Below are 21,997 nucleotides of genomic sequence, written 5' to 3'. Positions count from 1 at the left end.
GTTCTTCTGTTTCTAGATTGCGGGCAGAGTAGATTGAGCATGGTTCTTATGGGCCCTAGGGTTTTCCGAATGGTAAATGAGCATTGGTTGCATGAGGCCCTGACATCAGAGTCAGCCTGCCCTTGGAAGCTATGAAGCCAGGATTGCCTTGTCCTCTCTAGCTACGAAAGTGCTAGATGGCATCTTCATCCAATAGAAGGCTGTTTCGTCTATCCTGAAAACCTGTTGTGTCGTGTAGCCACCTTAAGGAGAGACCTTAGCTAGATGTGCTGGAGAACTTGCTGCATCAGCACCTGCTGCTTCACCTTGCACTGTCGTGCACTGGAGGTGCCTTCTTTCCTTCCTGAAGCCTCATGAACCAACCTCTGCTGGCTTCCGGTTTTCTTCTGTAGCTTCCTCACCTCTCTCAGCCTTCACAGAATTAAAGAGAGGTAGGGCCTTGCTCTGGAATAGGCTCTGGCTGAAGGAAATGCTGTGGCTGGTGATCCTCTATCCAGACCACTGAAACTTGCTCTGTCTCAGCAATAAGGCTCTTTCACTGTCTTATCACTCCTGTGTTCACTGGAGTAGCACTTTAATTTCCTTCAAGAACTTTTGCATTCATAAGTTGTTTTGGTGCAAGTGTTTGGTGCAAAAGGCCTAGTGTTCAGCTTCACTTGGCATTCAACATGCCTCCCTCACTAAGCTTAATCATTTCTAGTTTTTCATTTGAAGTCAGAGATGTGAGAGTCCTCCTTTCATTTGAACACTGAGAGGCCAGTGTAGTGTTATTAATTGGCCTATTTCAATATTGTTGTGTTTCAGGGAATCTCAGAGAGGCCAGAGAAGAGGGAGAGAGATGGGAGAAGCCGTCAGTGGAGCAGTCGGAACACACACATTTATCAATTAAGTTCACCATTTTAGATGGGTACGGTTCATGATGCTTCAAAATGATTACAACAGTAACATCAAAGATCACTGATCACAGACCACCAGAACAAATACAATAATAATGAGAAAGCTTTAAGTGTTAATTACCAAAATGTGACAGAGACACGAAATGAGCATATGTTACCGGAGATATGGTGCCAACAGACTTGCTCACCACAGGCTTGCCACAAACCCACAAATTGTTAAAGTGTGATATCTGCCAAGTGCAGTAAGTGAAGCGCAATAGAAGGAGGTATGTCTGTACTTGTAATTTATCATTCATACAGCCTCCATTTCTATAAATGTCACATATCAAAATGCAAATAAAAACTAGATTTCAGCAATCTGGTCAGAAAAAGAAGTAGCTTTCCTCAGTAATATCCATCTCACCTCTTTCTCCTTGTTGAGCAACACCAACTGGCTGTCTGTGAGGATGCAATACTTCCGCTCCCATGTTGTGGTCTCTGTGTAGGGCGACTGGCCACAAGACAGACGATGGGTAGGTGGCCCCTTGACATCTGAGTGATAAATATGAAAAACAAAAGTGAGAAACCATTATCATGCTTACTTAGTAGACCAGTATTTCAAATGTAAGATTCTTCAAAATCAAATTAAATAAAGAGTTTCAAACATGAACCTAAATGCTAAATTGAAAACTTAACTTCCTTTGAAGAAAATAAACTGTTATAAACAGAGGGAAAATTGGAGCTTTAGTCTGCAGAAAAGAAAGCTGAAACACTAGAAAGAATTGTTAGCACAAACTTGACACAGTAATCACCACTGTACATGTACTAAAACAATGGGAGGTTGCTTCACAGCTAAACTAACATCATTCAAAATAGATGACTCAGAGACAAGAACAAAAGATAGAGCCTCTCGTCTTCAGGAAGAAGACGAAGTTACACGTACACTTTGAGAGTACTGCTGACCCCAGACAGAGAGAATGAAGCTATTATCAGCCAGTGTCTCTTCAAAATGGCATTTCTAGCCATGCATAAAAATAAAAAATGTTTAAACTATACCATCATATTACCACTAGAGGCCAGTAAGATCTTAAAAACACAGAAAGCAGTTTCCTCAAGGAAAGATGTAAACATACTACGGATCAGGTCTCTTAGAGGTGGAGGTACAATCAGAGCTAAACATCTGACTCTTCTCAAATGTCTCATTTCCCTATTAAATATCAAGTGGTTATTCTTACTTTGTTACATTTTTTTGATATGAATGGGTCACTCATTTGGGCTGCTATAAAACCTGCAACACATCTTAATCAAAACTACACATTAGATCCACTAAATAATGCTTTTATGACAGTTGAATATTAAAAGTTCTTTAGCCATGAAGGACTAATTCCTGTCAAGAATATACTGAAGGGATAATTTTAAAGACATTATTTATTACTATGTAGTTATTATGCTAGAGGAGGATCTCAAACTGGAGAAATTAGAAAACAAACAGCTATGATGAGGGCAGGAGAGCTGTAAATCATAAATAAGCACATTTTATCTATTACATGAATGTTTTTGTTACTATTACTTTCTACAAGACTTTTGGGTTGGTTTTTGTTTTTGTTTTTTTAATCATAGGATGATAGGCATTCCTAGTACTGGCTTTAAGGAAATACAACTAATGTCCTAGATATTTTATACTATAATCACCCAAATATGCAAAGCTATAGCTGGAATTCTGTTGGAAATAAACAAGTCAGTAACTAGGGCACTTAGGTGTATGTCTCTCCTCTTCCATCACCTTGTGTTACCGATATTATCTTCGGGGCTCCTTCTGGCTTAACTTCCTTTGCTCTCTAAACATCTATCTCAACTTGTTGCTCTGCATATTTAGGGGAGCTTATCAACTACCCTACAAATAACTCAGTCACAGAACCCATGTTACTGGGGCTTGGCTGGACATGCTAATTCTTAGTTCACTGCCTTCCTTTCTCCCCCTCATTGTTCTGGGTCTGTCTCCTATGAACTATGCACAGCAGACATCTATGGCTTCTCCAGTTCACAAACTCTCTTCCCCACCCTCAACTCTCCCCTTGTATTCTAATAGAGCATCTAAAATTATTTTAAAGTATTCTTTAGACCTCAAAATGTCCTGAAATTATCACAAAAAGCTTGAAAGGAGGTGACTCTTAATCCTTTCTGACACATATAGAAGATTCTTGCCTGTACTTAAAAGCCATGTCAAAGCTGATTTTCTTCACATGATTCGGACAAACAAATGGGTTAGATTTTTACCACAATGCAGGCCTATTTTTAGAGTCAAATACCAACTCCACTTCAACAGAGAGGGATGCACCTACTTTATGTGGAAATGTGGTGGTTTTGTGGCCTAGACAAGTTTTCATTCAAATGACTAACCTGCTTACGAAAGTCAGCCATGGGTGACCTAAGCTGCCCACTGTAATTTAATTTGAACAGTAATCTTAGGATCTATACTAAGCAAGAAGACACTGATAGGCTCTGTCCAATAAAATTAGAACATAGGATACTATATTTATAGCATAACTCAGGTTTCTTGACCAAATAGAAATCTGTATCAGCCCTGAATTTAAGAAAGCCTAAATTCCCTTCCCTGTGTCACCCTGAGTAATTCTCCTGAAGTCTCACTGTCTCATGTTCTCTCTTCCTCCAACCCAGGCTTTGTTTTTGGTTTCTTCGTGGTATTGTGAAACAAGACAATGTCTCACACAGCATTTTGGGACCCCAAACTACTCCTCCTCAGTGCACAACGCAGAATGAAGTAGGGAGTAATATCACTGTATTTTAAAAAAAACGTTCTGTCAGATTGGTTAGCCATGTCATAAATTTTATAGTTTCACATTTATTATCTAATACCCACTTTTTGATCACATTGCAAGAATGTATGCCAAGGAAGAAAATGAGAGACATTAGAATAAGTGATTTTTGGGGGTTCTTTTAAGCACTTCTGGATTAAGGTTTAAAAGGCATTTTAAATAACAAAGTAAGATTCTAAAATAACCTATGGATTTAATTCATTCATTCTATCATGTCCTTGTTTCCACATTTACGTGAAGATTTAACAGTACACTTGAAAAGCCTATATACTGGGGCGCCTGGGTGGCGCAGTGGTTAAGCGTCTGTCTTCAGCTCAGAGCGTGATCCTGGTGTTCTGGGATTGAGCCCCACATCAGGCTTCTCTGTTAGGAGCCTGCTTCTTCCTCTCCCATTCCCCCTGCTTGTGCTCCCTCTCTCTCGCTGGCTGTCTCTGTCAAATAAATAAACAAAATCTTTTAAAAAAAGAAAGAAAGAAAGAAAGAAAAGCCTATATACTAAGATTATATTACCACAGGACAGGCTCACCTTACCAATACTACCCATCAATCCGTCAATCTCTTTCTCCCCCTCCCTCTCTTCCTCTTCTTTTCCCCCTCCCTCTCCCTCTCAACTCTAGTAACATACTTTGAACTTCTGACTTCCAATTATATTCAGTGTCTAAAATTTATTAGAGAAAAGGATAACAGAATTACAAGTAAGAATCTTAACAGCAAAAATGGAAAAAAAATTAGCTTTCCATTGTCCCAGTCCTATAAGGCTACTAAGGGCACTGGATGCTGGCTTTATTACAAAAACTGAATAATTTTAGAAACATTAAAAAGCATCAGAGGTGGGCATCTGGGTGGCTCAGTCCGTTAAGCATGTGCCTTCAGCTCAGGTCATGATCCCAGAGTTTTGGGATTGAGTCCCATGTCGGGCTCCCTGTTCAGTGGGAAGCCTGCTTCTGTCTCTCTCTACCCCACCGCTCTGCTTGTGCTCTCTCTCAAATAAACAAATAAAATCTTAAAAAAAAAAAAAAAGCATCAGAAGTTACTCATTGGATCCCTCTGGAAAGCACTTCTCTAAGACTGGTTGTTATTATGCGGACTAGTAATTCTCAAATTCTTTTAATCTCAGTATCCCTTTAAATTCTTAAAATTATTGAGAACTTCAAAGAGTTATTATTTGTATGAGCAATATTTATCAATATTTACCATATTAGAAATTAAAACTGAGAAATTTTTAAAATAGTCATTTAATGATAAGAAACCTATTGCATATTAATATAAATAATATATTTTAATGATATGTAAATATTTTCCAAAACAAACAAACAAAAATAGGTGAGAGGAGTGATGCTGTTTTAAGTTTTGCAAATCTCTTTTTTAAAGTCTGGCTGAATAGAAGATGGCTGGGTTCTTATATTTGTTTCAGCATTCCATCTATTACTTCATGTTGTGTTGGCTGAAGCATACGAAGAAACACTGGACTCACACAGGTATGCAGCTGGAAGGGAAGAGTATTTGAATAGCATTTTTAGATAACCGTGGATCATCTTTTTTAATACTATACCAAAGCCTGACAAGTGGATACTTCTTAAAACTGAGTAAAATGTGGAATTTGACACCACAGCAATGAGTTTTTCATACTCTGTTACATTAAAAATCATTGGTAGGGGGGTGCCTGGGTGGCTCGGTCGTTAGGCGCCTGCCTTCAGCTCAAGTCATGGTCCCAAGGTCCTGGGATCGAGCCCCACATCGGGCTCCCTGCTCAGCAGGAAGCCTGCTTCTCCCACTCCCACTCCTCCTGCTTGTGTTCCCTCTCTCTCTCTGTCAAATAAGTAAATAAAACCTTAAAAAAAAAAGAAACCTTTATATAAAAAAAAAATCATTGGTGTACCTTATACCTTCGAATGGATTTTTTTTACCCATATGCATAAGTTTTTAACATCATGCACTGATCGTTTTCAAAACACTGGTTTAGTTTTGCAGATTTCCAAATTATGGCACTTTTCATTATGTAATATCAAAAAATTACATTCATTAATCTTCAAAAAAGTCTTCACCTTATCACAGAAGTCTTTACTGGGAAGCACTTTTTGTCTTGAATTTTATCATTGGCAATAAATACTGTTGTTTTTTTCCCCTTAAATGAGAGGTTTATGTCTTTCTTTTTCCAGAAAATGTCTGCCAAATAACCCAAACCGAAGAACTATAGTTTGTCTTTCAGTTGTTGTTTCAAGTAAAAACGGTGTTCCACGAAAACAAGTGGCAAGTTCATCTTGCAGCTCAACTTGCACAAAATGCTTTCTGTTGTGATAACTGTCATGCTTCAGTATGTAGCTCACAGGTGCTTCTCATGGCATCAGACAGAATGTTAAAAAGATGTGAACTCAAGGGTTGAGATTCAATTAAATTAAGGATTTTCACTGAGTCCTCAAGGATTTTCTGAAAACTGTTTCCCCTACTACATGCGGCAGAGGAGAATGCAATGCTACTGACAGTTTGGAGACACCGCCCTGATTCCTACTACTGCCTCAGTGGTTCTCCTCACAATTGCTTTTCTACCACCAGTGCAAAAGTCAATACGGTGTTTTTTTTTTTAAGGCAAGTTTATTGTGAAAATAGTTTTAACCTAACAGATCAGGGAAACTTGGGTTCTAGAGTTCCACAGACCCTACTTTAAAAACCACTGCTTAGACCCAGGAAGCCAATGAGGATTCTAAGGAAATCTGGAAACAGCTTGTTAAGATGAAGGAAGCAGAAAAAAACCAGAGGTCTTATATAATGGATGGGAGACTGATATAATGGCCTGGCATGGGATAATTAGGGCCATAGACTGGTGAGAGTGAAGGGATCATGTGACCCTAATTTCGAAATTCATGTGACTCTAATTTCGAAATAGGAATTTAGCAGGGAAGTCCACAACAAAGTTTTTCAAAACAGGAATAAAGAAAACCTAAAGGGAAGCTTTTGAATCTGAAATGAATTAGAAGGATTCACTATAATCCATTATATCCAAATCACTTCAAAACACTTCAAAACACCATTCAAAATACCAGATTACTTAGTCTACCTGTCAATCTAAAAGTCAAATCCTGGGCCTCCTCAAGTGCTATAAATTTATAGGCAAGAACGGCAATAATTTTCTTGTGTATAACCCTTCCTCATAACCCTTCTTTGAAACCAAAGAAGGGAGCATCATGGCCTGTCCCATCCTTTGACAAAGATGGTGAACAAAAACGGTACGACAGAGCTGGAAATTCTAGCAGGTATAATCTATAACTAGTCTTGCTGTGACTCTTCTTTTAGAGGGTAAGCATCTTCTTGTCTCTTCCGACTTAGAAAGCATCTCAAAAGACTTACAGTGGGAAAGTATTAAAGGGATCTAATTAGAAGCAGAAATAGGGGTAAGGAGAGTGGAAAAGAACAAGTCCATGACCCAAATATGGAGAATGTCAAAGAAAAAACAGCTGTGAGAAATTTTACTTTTGTATCATACAGCTCCTTAGAAGTTCATCTGAGTTGCTTTTGATTCACATCATCTACTAGCCACATGTTCTTTTAAGAATCTAATATTATAAGTTAAATGCAAGTGGTAAAATCCTAAACCTATTTACTGCCATCCAAAGCAAGCTTTATACAGTACTCTTCAGAGACTCTTCCAACTAACACGACCCTAATGTTTCATTCAATCTCAACAGCCTCTCACTGATTCTTAGTACCAACCTAAAAAAGCAAAAACAAAACACGGCTTTGGGAAATCTTATCTATACCAGTGAGATTTTAATGTATTAAAAGAGAAGCACATTTCTAGCATGTAGTTGTTGTAAACCTCAGAGGTCTGAACTACTTAGATCTATATTTTCATGTGTGTGTGTTTATTTCCATGCCACAGTCAACCCAGTTTATTAACGGCAAGTTCTTGCCAACATTCAAATTTCAATTATCAGACTTGTTTTTATTCTGAATTTCGTTAGAATTCAAAGTCAAAGTATAAACATTACTTTATAAAGTCTCGGAACTGGAGTGGCCACTTTCTTACAGAAGTAAAAATACATCTAAATAACTTTACAACAGAGCTATGCTACTCAAACTAGCTAAGAACGTGTCAATTTCCTGAACTACATAAAGGGCTATTTTTCTCTTCACCAAAATGTTCAGAAAGTTTTAGCGGAAGTTCAAGTTTAAATATCATTTATATTCATAGGTCAACTAACAAGCTATATTTTTAAAAGATAGTTCTTTCTTTTTCTAATAAAGAATAAAATTCTTGCCCTGCCATACAGCTTTAAAAATGTGGTATATTCTTGGCCATCTTCTACAGGAATTTCTGCGGCAACAGAAGACATTTTAGAGTTGCCACGCGAAGACGATTCTTAATCATAATGTCCATAACTGCACCGTGTTACTCAGCAGCAAACCCCTGATGTTAGAGATGTGACCAAGTAATTTCATAAATGTGTTACTGCTGTCTGCTCCAGACTCCGTGTGGCTGCCACCAATTACTGCATCAAGATAGTTTAAGTCATTCTCTTTCATTTCTTACAGGATTGAAATCAAGACAAAACCAACCAGGACATTAAAATAAAGTTTGATTTGCTTTATTTTATCCCCTTCTTAGGTTTCCACCTTCAATATTCTGTCAAAATGTCAGAAAATACTATTTGCAGAATAAGCAAACAAAAATCTTCTTAGAATAACTACCCGAACACTAAAATGATTGGATATGAACTCTGCTTTGTCCTGACATGCAATGAACCCTTGGGCTGGCAAATTACATTACAGTGCATACAAATCGATGGCCCCAGTAGATTTAAATATGGTCACACTCACCTTGGTGAGTAATAAGGATACTAAGTAATAAATGATTCGGTATGTTTAAGATATAAAATCATTACTAGGTCAGAAACGGTTGCCTTTATGGAAATACATTTTAGTCTTTATCATAAATTCACTATGAGACCATAACTATTTGTTGAAATGAATTTATATAGTGTCTTTTATCCTTAGCTAACCATTTTCATTTCCTTCTCAACTATGGAGGCTTAATCGCCATGCTACTTGATCATCGGTGGCTAGTCAGTAAATCCCTTATGCTCCCCATTACCCTTTTTAAGAGAAAGGGAGGGCAGGCAGGAGATGTTATGTGACACTTCTTTCTGGTGAGTAATTTCCTTTATAGTAAGATTTGCAAAGGGTCCCTTTGCTGCCCGCCTCTCAGTCTCAGCAGCACCAGGGCCTAAGCCCCGGGCTTCTACCTCAGCTCCATCACAGGCCACAGTTATCTGACAACAAGGTAATAAGTTCCTTGAAGGCCTGGCCTTTATAATAGACAAACAGATGTTTGATAAAAGTAACACTTGTTTTTTTAGAAGAACTAATTTTAATTAGATGCTATTATCTAAGTATTTTAAAGATGGCGACCAGGATGGGAAACAATTGCTCTGATGGCTCCACCTTGCTTCTCCCTTCCATGTCGCTAGTATAGTTTGCACTGCACCTGATCACATGTGCTGTGCGAGAGCAAGCAGACCAGATGATACGGTTTCATGCTGCTTTTCGGACACGCATTAGAAGGAATAAGTCTCATAATTCCCACACAGGGCCAAGTACTGCTTAAGGAACTCCATGGCTTGGATAACCAAATGGAATGTTGTGAATGAGGCCACGTTCGGATGACAGATGGCAATCATAGCTGGTACTTCGACCCCAACAGGACTACTTACATCTATAGTTCATACTCTCACCTAAACAGAAAAATACAAAATACTCAAAATAATTCACTTATATACTAATCCTTAGAAGGAAAAACAAAGGTCTATATGTAAGTTTTTCTTAAACAGCCAAGTATTGTGTAAATTTAAGAAAAGTGTAAGAAAACACTAATCTGTCCCTTAAAATATAACCATGGTCTTACAGAAATGATCAAAACTCAAGATTCTTTTTGTGTCTTATATTGCTGCCACTGGTAGAAAAACGAACTTTACTAAGAATCAATCTCAAACACCATGTAAAACTCATTTCTTCTGTTATATTTAGTACCTCTTCCTATATTAATATACCCCCACGCTTGCCTCTTTTTGAATTGAATCTCATCACTTTCCTTTAGGGGCAGCTGCTGTGGGGAAAGAATTAGAGCTTTAAAAGGAATGTGATTTTTAGTGGAGAAGGAAAAAAAGAGTAAATAGTTTACCACTATTGAGAGATCAGTTTCTGAGGTTTTAGCAGTTGGTTATACAGCCAATACTGTAACGGTATCTCTGCATCTAGAGCAGCAAAAGAAGGCAGACTGCATTAAAAATAAGACCTATCAAGAGTTTGGCAGCATTAACAATTTTTAATAGCTCTACCTCTCTCCACAGTATCAACTGAAATAGAACTACAGAGCTAAATATGCATGTCTTCTGAATTGTGACCTGTTTGAGTCACAAATCACTGAGCTTAGAGTGAAAACTATCAAGGAGATAATACAGGCTTCTCTAAATCCTATCAGTCACTCATTGCTAAGTCGACAACCCAATTCAGTCAGTTCAGTCCTGACGCAAGTTAGCTGACTTACAGGAGAAGTGAAGAACCTTTCTTTTTATCAAAAACAACTGACCTCAAATCAGGAGGAGGGAACAAATACCTACAATATGAGACTATAAAGCAGTAAAAGGAAGCATTTAGCATTTTCTCTTCAATATATCCAATACGAACAGAACTGACACCCCTCTTACCCAAATCTAATCTATGCCCGCAAATGTGTTCGACGGCAAATTTTCATGTAACAGGAGACTATATTCTGATTTCAAGCGAAAAAAGAATAATTTAGTTCAAGCTCATCTAAAACTCCCAATTAATTTCCCCAAGTAGTAAGTATTCTTAATACTTCATATCTACAATATTATAATTGTATATACCTATATGCAATCCACCAAAAACTTCTAAATTAAAAACAAACAAGCAAAATCATTAATATTTAATGAACTTGTTAGTGGGTATGTTCATGCACAATATACAGTAACAGATACAAATTACATTTTCCTCTTATAATACTGCAAACACGTACTGTAAGGTAAATAAACAATAATCTGCTAAGATGCAGAGTGAATGCAAATAGCACAACAAAATAAAATTAACAAGGCTTTCTAAAACTAACACCACTTTCATAATTTTATTGTTTCTCACAAATAGGTAAGAATCACATGCATACGCACAGAGTACACGGGGACATACGCACAGCAAAGCTTATGTCTTTCGTCTTTTTGTGTTTTGTCTCTCATTAGCCTTTATCATCTCCATCATTTCTTCCACTGTAAGAGGTTTACTAATCCTCCTTGGCTCACCTACTTTTCACAGGCTTTTCCATTATCTTAAAAGATATTTCAATTGCATGAAACCTTTAAACAACATGATCACGAAATACAATCCTGTTGGGAAAACAACTGATATAGGATGGTGGTCAACTCCACTTTCTCTTACCCAGATTCATGAGCAACTTAATGTTTTTGGCTTTCTTTTAATGGTACTTCAATTTGGATGGCCAATTTTAGGTTAAAAATTTCCAAGTCATTGCAGCAAATACTTTGGATGTTGAGAGTGCACATATCAAGAAATACTTTCACATTACAGACAGTAAAGAGAAAAGAATGGATAGAGGGAAGCAACTGATGATAAGTGTCAAGTAGGAGAAATAAAAACAAAGGTCAGCACAAAAGGGAGGTCCTTTGGGAAACTAACAGAGTTGAAAGAGATGTTAAAGGCTAGTAAACCACACTCCTTCAGTTCACAGATCAATAAAACGAGGCTCAGAGAGAGAAAATTACTTGCTCAAAGTGATGCACCTAGCAAAGTTATCTTATAATTTAGCTCTTCTGATATGTAATCTAGAATTTTTTCTAGCATATCAGTAAAGCTTCTTCTTCCTTTTTGTTTTGTTTTTCATTCAGTGAGTGTATATACAGTACTGTACTTGAGCCTGGGAAAATAGCAGTGAGCAGGACAGACCTAGTCACTGAATTCATACAGATTTAATTTAGTTGAGGGGTCAAATACTGTATGATTAGAATACAGTTAATTTAAACAATTATGATAAACACTATAAGAAGCAGTAGAGGGTGTTGTGAGAGCATATAATAACAGCAATGGACTTAAGTTTGTGGCATTATAGCAGCTGGGAAGATAGTCAGTGGGAGAGGGGAATGTAAGTACTAGCATTTCAGAGGAATGAAATCACAGGCCCAAAAGCCTTTGAGGAAGAAAGTGGTTATGCTCCTCAGACACCTAAAAAGGAGGCCTCTCTGGCTACTGCACAGGGAACAAGGGGGTAAGGGCAGGAGCTAAGAGGCTGGTGAGATAGACTGGGCCAAGGTCATGCAGAGAGATCTTGGAACCAGGCGAAGGATGTTTGTTGGTCTGGATTCTAGGAAGGAAAGGAAGCCCCTGAAGAATTTTAAACAGAAGAGTGACACTACTGATACACATTTTTGTCAAGAGGTAAATGGGGTTTTCATTGACTGAGATTAGGAATTATGGAAGAAGACCAAGGTTTAACAGTAAGCTGATGAATTTAGTTTGGGTCCCATTAGGGCAAAAAAAAAAAAAATCCAAGTCAAAGATCTATCTATCTAGACCCAAGACCTCTAATCCTGGCCTACAAAAGAACCTGGAATTGCTTCAAGGAGTCCACAAATGCCTTATTCAAATTTCATTTCAAGAAATACATGGCATGGGGCGCCTGGGTGGCACAGCGGTTAAGCGTCTGCCTTCGGCTCAGGGCGTGATCCCGGCATTGCAGGATCGAGCCCCACATCAGTCTTCTGCTATGAGCCTGCTTCTTCCTCTCCCACTCCCTCTGCTTGTGTTCCCTCTCTCACTGGCTGTCTCTATCTCTGTCAAATAAATAAATAAAATTAAAAAAAAAAAAAAGAAATACATGGCAGCTACTAAGGTTAAAATGGAAGACTAAGCATATATAATTTCATTTCTTCTCAAAACTCCACTAAAACTAAAGTTTATATTTATAGGTAGAGACAGAGCTAAAACTCCTTATAGATGGGAAGAAACAGGGAAAATTTTAAAAAAGTTTTAGAAGCTATAAAGAATATGTTCAAGTGTTAACTGACATACCGGGCCTGAGAAAATTGAATCCTAGTCTAAGAGTGAGGAAAGCTAAGAACCAACCCAGTTTACATCAGAGAATCTTCAAAGTTTAGGGAAAGGCTAGTACTGGGTATCTCTCAACGGGAGGAGGGATGGTCTAAAATGACACCTGCGTAAGCAGATTTAAGAATCAGTCAGTGTCCCAAGATCTTCTAATTAATTCTATAGGCAACTGTCACTCCTCAACCACCCCAGGTAAAAGGATAGAGGTTTGCTCTCTTGGAAGGGTAAAATCAAGGATGAACTAAAGGATGATTGTCACAGTTGAGAAGAGCATAAAATGCTAAGAAGTGCTTCCCACAAAATTCTCTTTACGCCACCCCCCGCCCCCCCGCAACTGACTCACAGGACTGGCAGATAGACTTTTGCCCTACAGCTGGCAATTAGGAGAACATTCTGTGGGTATCACATCAGCTCAAGAGGAAAGAACCAAAGGGGATTCTCCCAACAAATAGCCCATCTAGATTACCTTACAGAAAAGCCTTCAGTAGACAAGCCCCAAGTCTACACTCAGATCTTCCGGGTAAATTTCTCATCTCCCATTCTTAATCCGGAGTAAAGATGCGAGTGATCAAAGAAAAGTCTCTACCATGAGAAAACAGAAATCTAAACAAACAGGAAAAGGCAATTTGAAGGAGACACAAATGATACCAGGAGAGAAAATACAACCAACCATCATTATCCTCAAAGTGGTATGAGAAGAAATGATGTCCATTAAACAAAAACAGGATGCTTTTTATAAAAAGCAACAATTATAGAACTAAAAAGAGCTTTTTGTATATTAAAAACATGATAGCGGAAATGAAAACAAAACTCAATAGTACAGTTACAAGATAAAATTCAGAATATATCCCAGAAAAAGACAGAGATGGAAAAGAAAAAGGAAAAGAAACCTGAGAAATTAATCCAGGAGTTTCAACATAAAAATATTAGAAAAAACAGATATCTACCAAAATATATCACTAAGAAAAACAGTTTACATGCAAAAGCTCAGAAACAAGAATGGATCCAGATGTTTCAAATGCAACCCAGGAATTTGGAAGACAATGGAGTAATGTCTTTAAAATTCCAAAGGAAAATTAATTCCAACCTAAATTATTCATTTAGCTGAACAATCAAGCGTGTGAATAAAATAAAAACGTTTTTGATATTCAAGGCCTCAAATTTTGGGGAGTATCCAGGTCTGCATGGGCTGCCATAACAAAATACCACAGACTGGGTGGATTAAGCAATGGAAATTTATTTTCCCATAGGTCTGGAGGCTGAGAAATCCAAAATCAAATGCAAACTAATTTGGTTCCTGGTGAGAGCTCTCTGCTGGACTTGCAGATGGCTGCCTTCTCGCTGTGTCCTCACATGATGGAGAGAAAGAGGTATCTCTTCCTCTTCTTATAAGGCACCAGTTCTACCAGATTGGGGTGCCACCCTAATGACCCCATCTAACCTTTATCACCTCCTTACAGGCCTATCTCCAAGATATAGTTACATAAAATAATTAGGGGGGAGGGGGACACAAACTTTCAATCCATAAAGGGGAGTAAACCAAGAAAACAGCAGACCATATTTTTATAACAGGTGTTCTAAACTCAGGAGAGAACTGAAGAGTATTTCAAAGTGTTGATGAAGAGAAATAGGAGACTGATAACTACGCACCAGATATAAGCAATCCTGACTGGAACAGTGTGAATAAAGAGACTGGCATGCTGAAGACATCATACCATGCTGTTTGCTACTGTGTACCATTTTTTTAAAATACTGGAGGATGTGCTTGAATGAAAGGAGGAGTGTAAACAGAAAGAGAGAAAGCCTTAAGATCCAGGAAATAGAGCCTCCACCCTAAGAAAAAGGCAAAGAGAATTCTAAGGATGATAGCAAAGCAAACACCTAGGACAATAGCTATTCAGGGAACAGTCTTAAATATAAGAAGAGTGGGCGACTCGGTGGCTCCATCGGTTAGGCGTCTGCCTCCAGCTCAGGTCATGATCTCAGGGTCCTGGGATCTAGTCCCACATAGGGCTCCCTGCTCCTCGGGGAGTCTGCTTCTCCCTCTCCCTCTGCTGCTCTCCCACTCATTCTCTCTCTCTCTCTCAAAAACAAACAAACAAACAAAAACAACAACAAAAAAAAATTAGGGGGATTCCAAGAGAGATGTCACCAAGAAAAAAGAAAATGAAACAAAATAAAGCTGGATCTGATTTGAAACAACTGCAGGTGGGAGTGTGAATTGGTACAACCACTTTGGAAAACTGTTCAACAATATTTACAAAAACTGGACATATAAATATCCAGCAATTCTACTCCTAGATATATACCCAATAGAAATAACACATCTTCACCGAAAGACATGTATAAGATTGCACACAGTGACACTATTCATAATAGCCAAAACTAACGACAGTCCAAAATGCCCACCAATAGCAGAGTGGATAAGCCAATTGCATTGAAAGGGAAAGCACTACAATTACATGGAACGACATGTATGAAGCTCGCAAATACAATATCAAGCAAAGGAAGTCAGACAAAAGATGTATAATTTTGTTTATATAAAGTTCAAAAATAGGTAAAACTCATCTACGATATTAAAGTCAGCAACACAGCTACCCTTTGGATGCACAGCGACTGGGAAAGGGCGTTAAGGTGGACTTCTGGGCTGCTATCAGTGTTCTGTTTCTTCAGCAGGGTACAAGTTAATCAAGGATGTTGCCTTTATGCAAATCCATCAAGCTGTACATGAAGCTATAGGATGTGTGCACTTTTCTCTGTGCACATTATATTTCGATAAAAATAATCCTTTTTATTTTTAAAGTAAGCTCTATGCCCAATGTAGGCCTTAACCTCACGACCCCAAAACTAAGAGTCACGAGACTGAGCCAGCCAGATGCCCCATTAAAAATTATACTTTAAAGATTCCAGTTCTACCATTTATAAGACGTGAGACCTTGGAGAAATTACTCAACCTAAGTGAGCTTCAACTTCTTCATCTCTAAAAAAGGAATGACAGAACACTTACTCTCAGGGATTTCTGTGAGGTTCTAATGAAATAATACACATCAAATACTTAACAAAGTGTCTCACATATTCTAAGCACACAAGTTTGGTATTATGATTAACCATCTGGGCACTGAAAGGGGGTAGAAAATCAATATATAGTCTCATTTTCAATGAATTTGACTTACGTGAAACACGACTTTAGCTGTATAGTCAGATGACTAGATTCAAATCTGCCACTTACTATTTCCATGATTTGGGGCAAATGATTTAACCTGAGACTCCACTTTCTCAATTATAAAAGGGAATAAGATTATGGTTTTGTGTGTGTGCGTGCACGCGCATGCTCGTGCGCACGTGCACGTGTGTGTGTAGAAAGAATTTTAAAGTTAGATAAAAAGTGAAAGACAATTCCAAACAAAGAGTGTTTGAAACTATGTAAGTCTATCTATATTTTCATGTGTGCATATGTGTAGGTGTGAATGCATGAGTTATTTAAAAATATGAGGATAAGTGGTGGAGGAAAACTCTAAAGGACTTAAAAGTGTTTGCCTCTACGGAACAGAAACCAGCTGAGGCATTGGGTAGAGAATATAACTGTTCTTTTTCATTTCAATTCTCGTAGTACACACTTGTAATTATGTGCACCTACTACTATGACTTAAGATTACATTCACTTCAAAAATATACAGCTAAGTCCTACCAAATGAGAAAATGGTTAAGGGAGGCTCCAAACTAAGTTGATCAATATCAAGTTCATGGACAAAGAATAAAACAAAGTTTAAAGCACTTCAACACATTCATAATTCAACTTCTCTATCAGGATACATAGTGTGGGTGGCATAGAAATGCTAACTTTGAGTCCACAGATGCTTAACTTCCTCTATTATTAGTTAGAGAAACACCTGTTACTAGGGAACCACCTATTTTTAACTAGTTCAAGTCTACTTAAAAACCCTAGGAACAAGAAAAGAAATGCTGGCTATAAGGCTTTTTGTTTGTTTTATAAATATCTAAGTAGCATTTGGAACAACAGGTTGAAACTTATACTTCTCATATAACTCTCTAAGGTTTTAATTTCCCCCATAAGACAAGTAATACAGTACTTGAATATTCAGGAAGGTGATACTAACCCAGGGCCCTGATACATACTTACCCCTGCTAGGATTCTTATATAGAGCTGCTTAACATAACTCCATCCTGATTTAAGCAGGTACAAACTGTTTACAAAGATCCCTTAGAGGCTACCCAAGCACCGGAATTTTGCAGAGTAAGATTGAGAGTTACAACAGGACCCATGTCCCAACTTGGGTTATTTGATTAAGTGAGTTAACACACTAGAAAAAGATACAAACAATTTCTGGATTTCTGGCACACAGGGAAGTGCTCAGTAAATGTCAGCTCTCATTACTATCATTGCTACTGAGAGGCATCATGTTAAGAACACAGAATCTGGAGTCAGACTGCCTGAAAAGGAATGGCTGCTCTACTGCTTACGAGCCGTGAGACTGTAGTCACGATACTTAACCTCTTGGGGCCCCAGCTTCCTCATCTTTAAAATGGGAACATTATGGTCTCTACTTCACAGAGATGTGGTAAGGAATGTGGTAAGGTAAGAAATGTCCAGCACGTAGTACAGGGTCTGGCATATATTAAGCCTTCAGTAAATGTTCGCTCCTGTTATTCTTTATACTTGCCACATCTGAAATAATGGGTTAGTTTCTTATTCCAATTCAAAACTACTGATGCTAAAAATATTGTAATAAAATGTCAGAGGAAAAAACCCCGATTTATGTTTTTTTAAAGATTTTATTTATTTATTCGACAGAGATAGAGACAGCCAGCGGGAGAGGGAACACAAGCAGGGGGAGTGGGAGAGGAAGAAGCAGGCTCAATTGCAGAGCCTGATGTGGGACTCGATCCCATAACACCGGGATCACGCCCTGAGCCGAAGGCAGACGCTTAACCGCTGTGCCACCCAGGCGCCCCCAAAACCCCAATTTAAACTATGAATGATCTTCAGAATTGTATGATGTACGTAAATAAATCATTCCTTGGAAATACACTGGGGAAAAATACTACACAGGTTTGCTCTAATAAAAGGAAACTTCCACTGGAAAGGGTCTGGTACACCACTGTGCCATGAATCCACACATCATTCTTGACACAAACTTTAACAAAAGAAGAGCCAATAAACCTATAGCCTTTTGACCACAGAAACAAGCTTAAGAAGTGAATCTAAGGGCAGAAACACATTCTTTTATTTAAGCTGGTTTGGCAACTTAATGTACATCATTTAGGTCAGTCTACTAATCGCTTCGCATATTTAAAAAAAAAGAGAGGGAGAAAGAGAAGAGGAAGAAATAAAATAATCTTTTTAATGGCACTGTTTTAATCTAACCAATTAGTTCACATACTCCCAGCTCTATAAGCCTCTTACAACTGCACAGCTGATGGCTAAACTTGAGAAGAGCAATTAATCCTCATCTGTTTTTCCACAAGTTTCAATTAGTACAAAAATGTGTATATACTTCTCAAATGCAATTACAAAAATGTAAAACAATGAGAAATTTGGTGGGTGATATATTTTGCTTTTTTTTTTTAAACAAAGTTGTATCCAAACTCTTAAAAGATTAAACAATAGAGAGAGTAAGGTTGTCACTGCTTCTTAAAATTAAAGCCTGAGAGAAATATCTCTCCCTCTCTCCCTCTCTCTCTTCCCCCCCCCTTCTCTCTCTCTCTCTCTCTCTCTCTCTCACACACACACACACACACACACACACACACACACAAATTAAGCCTCAATTCCTATGGGTACTCAGGTGCTTTTCCAAAACTGTCAGAACTCCTCTGTAGGTCCACAAACAAGAGCTCCATTGTGTGGATCTGTAAATTGTATGACATCATTGAAACACAAGCACCAATTGGTATCACCAACAGTTTGTGTTGCCAAGGATACCAGGAACTTTAAATACCCTGCAGTTGTACAAAGCCCAGGAGCACGACCTTCCGAACAATACCAGAAGCCTGCCCACTTTCTCTCTTTTTAGTCACTGTTTCCAACAGAGAAAGGACACTGATTTTGCCCCAATAATTCCTCCAAATAATATACTCAGGAATGTTCCTCAATCATTCAATTATTCATTTTTATATTCTCAACATAATGACAGCAAAAAAGAGGATTAAGAATTTACATAGGCCTATTAACGGCAAGACTCTCAAAAGGCCAGGCTGGAGTCCTTTAATGAGACTTCACATTAGAGATTTTTAAAATGCAATGCACATAAACACTTCTGATTAAGCCCTACAGTAATGTTCCTCTGTGTTATGGAGTACCCTTTCAGTAACACAGAAAATAATTTTTTCCTTGTGTGCCTTTCCTGGAAAAGAAGTTAGTTTCCCTTACTTAATATTAGCTTTGAACTAACATATGAGTTTAAGTATGTAAACCTGTTTATTCTAGCTAGAGTAACTACTGTAACACAGAAACACAGGCTAAGTGTGAGGTATTATGATTATATTACTGTTAAGAAACGAACAAGTTTATAATCCTTTATAAAAGTCTCTTTTAAAAGGTGGTACTTAGGGCCAAGTTGCTACAAAAAGGCCTGTGGCTAAGCTCTTCTCTAATATCTATCTATCCAGAGTTAGACCTATTCATATTATCTTTACATTAACTTTATTTGTGGTATTTTTACATTAATTACATGTACCATTGAGATTTTAGACACTTCCAGAGTTCTTATTTTTCTATTGAGGAGATAAATCTGTTACGCCATTATTTCTCAAAATGCAAGCTGCAAACTGACAAGGAAAATAGAACTCACAGAAACTGCAATTAGAGAGTCCCAAGAGCTGTCTGATGAGGCTGGCTCCAGCAGGGAGCACAGAGGTAAATGAATGAAAGCCACACCTTGTGGCTTCTCTCTTTATATTACCCCACACTCAGATTGTTACAATGCCAGGATTAAAGGGCAGAGAAAGAGTATCTCTAGTTAGCCATTTTTGTATATATTTTTAAATACCATCTTTTATTACAAACTCATTTGAATGAAGGCTGTATTAGTTGCTTACTTATTTTGTTTCAAGTTACTAAGTAATGAGTATACTTTAAGGACCTTATATATTGCTTGAAACTTTTGAAAAATACATATTATATTGTTTTAAGCCTTAGAAAAATCAGAATCTCAGTGAAGATAAAAATGATTTACAATGTTGCGCAAATTTTTTTTTAAAAAAACAGTAATGTGAAGAATTAAATAGTGTGTGTAAAGAGTCAACTACAAGCCCTTCAAAATATAGAAGAGAGATATAAAATGTTGAGGGTTTTCTTGTTTTGTTTTTTACGTTAGAAAGCCAGTGTGCGGGCTTTATATAAGTTCCTAAGAGATTCCAAAATTAACAAATAAAGTGCCTTGTCATGAGTGTCCATATAAAACAAAATTAAGTGTGCTTTATTATAAGCAAAGTATGTTTAATCATATCTTATTATAGTGGTCTACTGGATAAAGAAACATACCTGGATATAAATGTTAGCTTGGTAAAGAAGTGTGCCCTAGCAAAATTCAAATTAGTGAATTAGAAGGCACAGCAGCCATCATCTGCTTCTGTGTTCTAATTATGGCCACTGAGAATTATATTTTAAACTTTTTTTTTGCTTCAAATTGTACTAGTGCTTCACTAAATTTAATACATACTTTTCTCTACCCTTCCTCATTGTCACAGAACACTTTAAAAAACACCAACAACAGGGGCGCTTGGGTGGCTCAGCTGGTTAAGCGTCTGCCTTCCGCTCAGGTCAGGATCCCAGGGTCCTGGGATCCAACCCCTGCTCAGTGGGGAGCCTGCTTCTCCCTCTCACTCTGCCTGCCCCTCCCCCTGCTTGTGCTATCTTTCTCTCGGTGTCAATACAAATAAAATCTTTTTAACAATTAAAATAAAATTAATCAAAAATAAAGGCACCAACAAGAAAAATTAAGTGGAAGCAACTCATCTTTTTGTAAAATTTTATGATTTCATCAATTAAAAACCAGTTTCACTGTAAATGACTGCTTTCACAGTGTCAAATCTGGTCAAAGGGAAATAGACCAAAAGCAGATGGGAAAAAAATTAAGTTTGGAGCAGCTAAGAAGTTATTCAATAACTACTACAATTCCATACTTTCCATTACACCCAAGGGGAGAGAAGAGGGTGAAAAATGGCCCGTAGCCTGATAATAACAGGACAAATGGAAGAAGCCATGTCCCCTGAAGAACAGGGCACAAAGAAATGTGGGATATTACTTCTAAAGGTTAGGCAGATTGACTCCTTCCCTACTGGACAAAGATGCCATCTAGCACTTTCATAGCTAGAGAGGACAAGTCAATCCCGGCTTCAAAGCTTCCAAGGACAGGCTGACTCTGTTGTCAGGGGCTCATGCAGCCAATGCCCATTTACCATTCAGAAAACCCTAGGGCCCATAAGAACCATGCTCAATCTACTCTGCTGGCAATCTAGAAACAGAAGAATGAAGCCCAGATAACAGCACATCTGTTTACTACACAGTTTCCTGAATATTTTAATCCCACTGTTGAAATCTCCTGCTCAGGAAAGAAGATTCCTTTCAAAATGTGACTGCTCACTGACAATGTACCTGGTCCCCCAAGAGCCCTGATGGGGATGTATAACAAGATTCCTGCTGTTTTCATGCCTGCTAAATGCAATGTCCATTCTGCAGCTCATCAAGATCACACAGTAATTTTGACCTTCAAGTATTCTTTAAGAAATAACATTTCATAAGACCATAGCTGCCACAGATAGTGATTCCTCTGATGTATCTGTGAAAAGTGAACTGAAAACTTTCTGGAAAGGATTCACCATTCTAGATGCCGTTAAGAATGCTTGTGATTCATGGGTGGGAACAGGTCAAAATAGCCACATTAACAGGAGTTTGGGGACAAAGTTGATTCGAACACTCATGGATGACTCTATGGGATTCAAGACTTCAGAGGAGGAAGTGACTGTGGATGTCACAGAAATAACAAGAGAGCTAGACTTGGAAGTGGAGCCTGAAGTTGGACTGAATTGCTGCAATCCCATGGTAAAACGTGAATGGACGAGGAGTTGTTTCTTAGGAATGAGCAAAGAAAGTGGTTTCTTGATATGGAATCTACTCCTGGTGAAGACGGCATG

The 21,997-nt window shown here is 38.0% G+C and overlaps 1 protein-coding gene across 5 annotated transcripts in view; it reads right to left on the bottom strand.

The window, feature by feature from the left end:
* Nucleotides 1-21,997, bottom strand: part of RASAL2 (RAS protein activator like 2) — a 365,023-nt gene that overhangs the window by 199,407 nt on the left and 143,619 nt on the right. For all 5 annotated transcript variants that reach the window (XM_011220942.3, XM_002916183.4, XM_034666769.1 and 2 more), the window contains exon 2: nucleotides 1,300-1,427. In XM_011220942.3, the coding sequence (XP_011219244.1) occupies nucleotides 1,300-1,427 (128 nt within the window). The remainder of the gene's footprint in view (nucleotides 1-1,299; nucleotides 1,428-21,997) is intronic.

Source organism: Ailuropoda melanoleuca, chromosome 8 (genome assembly GCF_002007445.2).
Source record: "Ailuropoda melanoleuca isolate Jingjing chromosome 8, ASM200744v2, whole genome shotgun sequence".
NCBI classification, from domain to species: domain Eukaryota; kingdom Metazoa; phylum Chordata; class Mammalia; order Carnivora; family Ursidae; genus Ailuropoda; species Ailuropoda melanoleuca.
The sequence above is the reverse complement of the archived record's forward strand: the minus strand, read 5'-3'. Positions and strand labels throughout refer to the sequence as shown.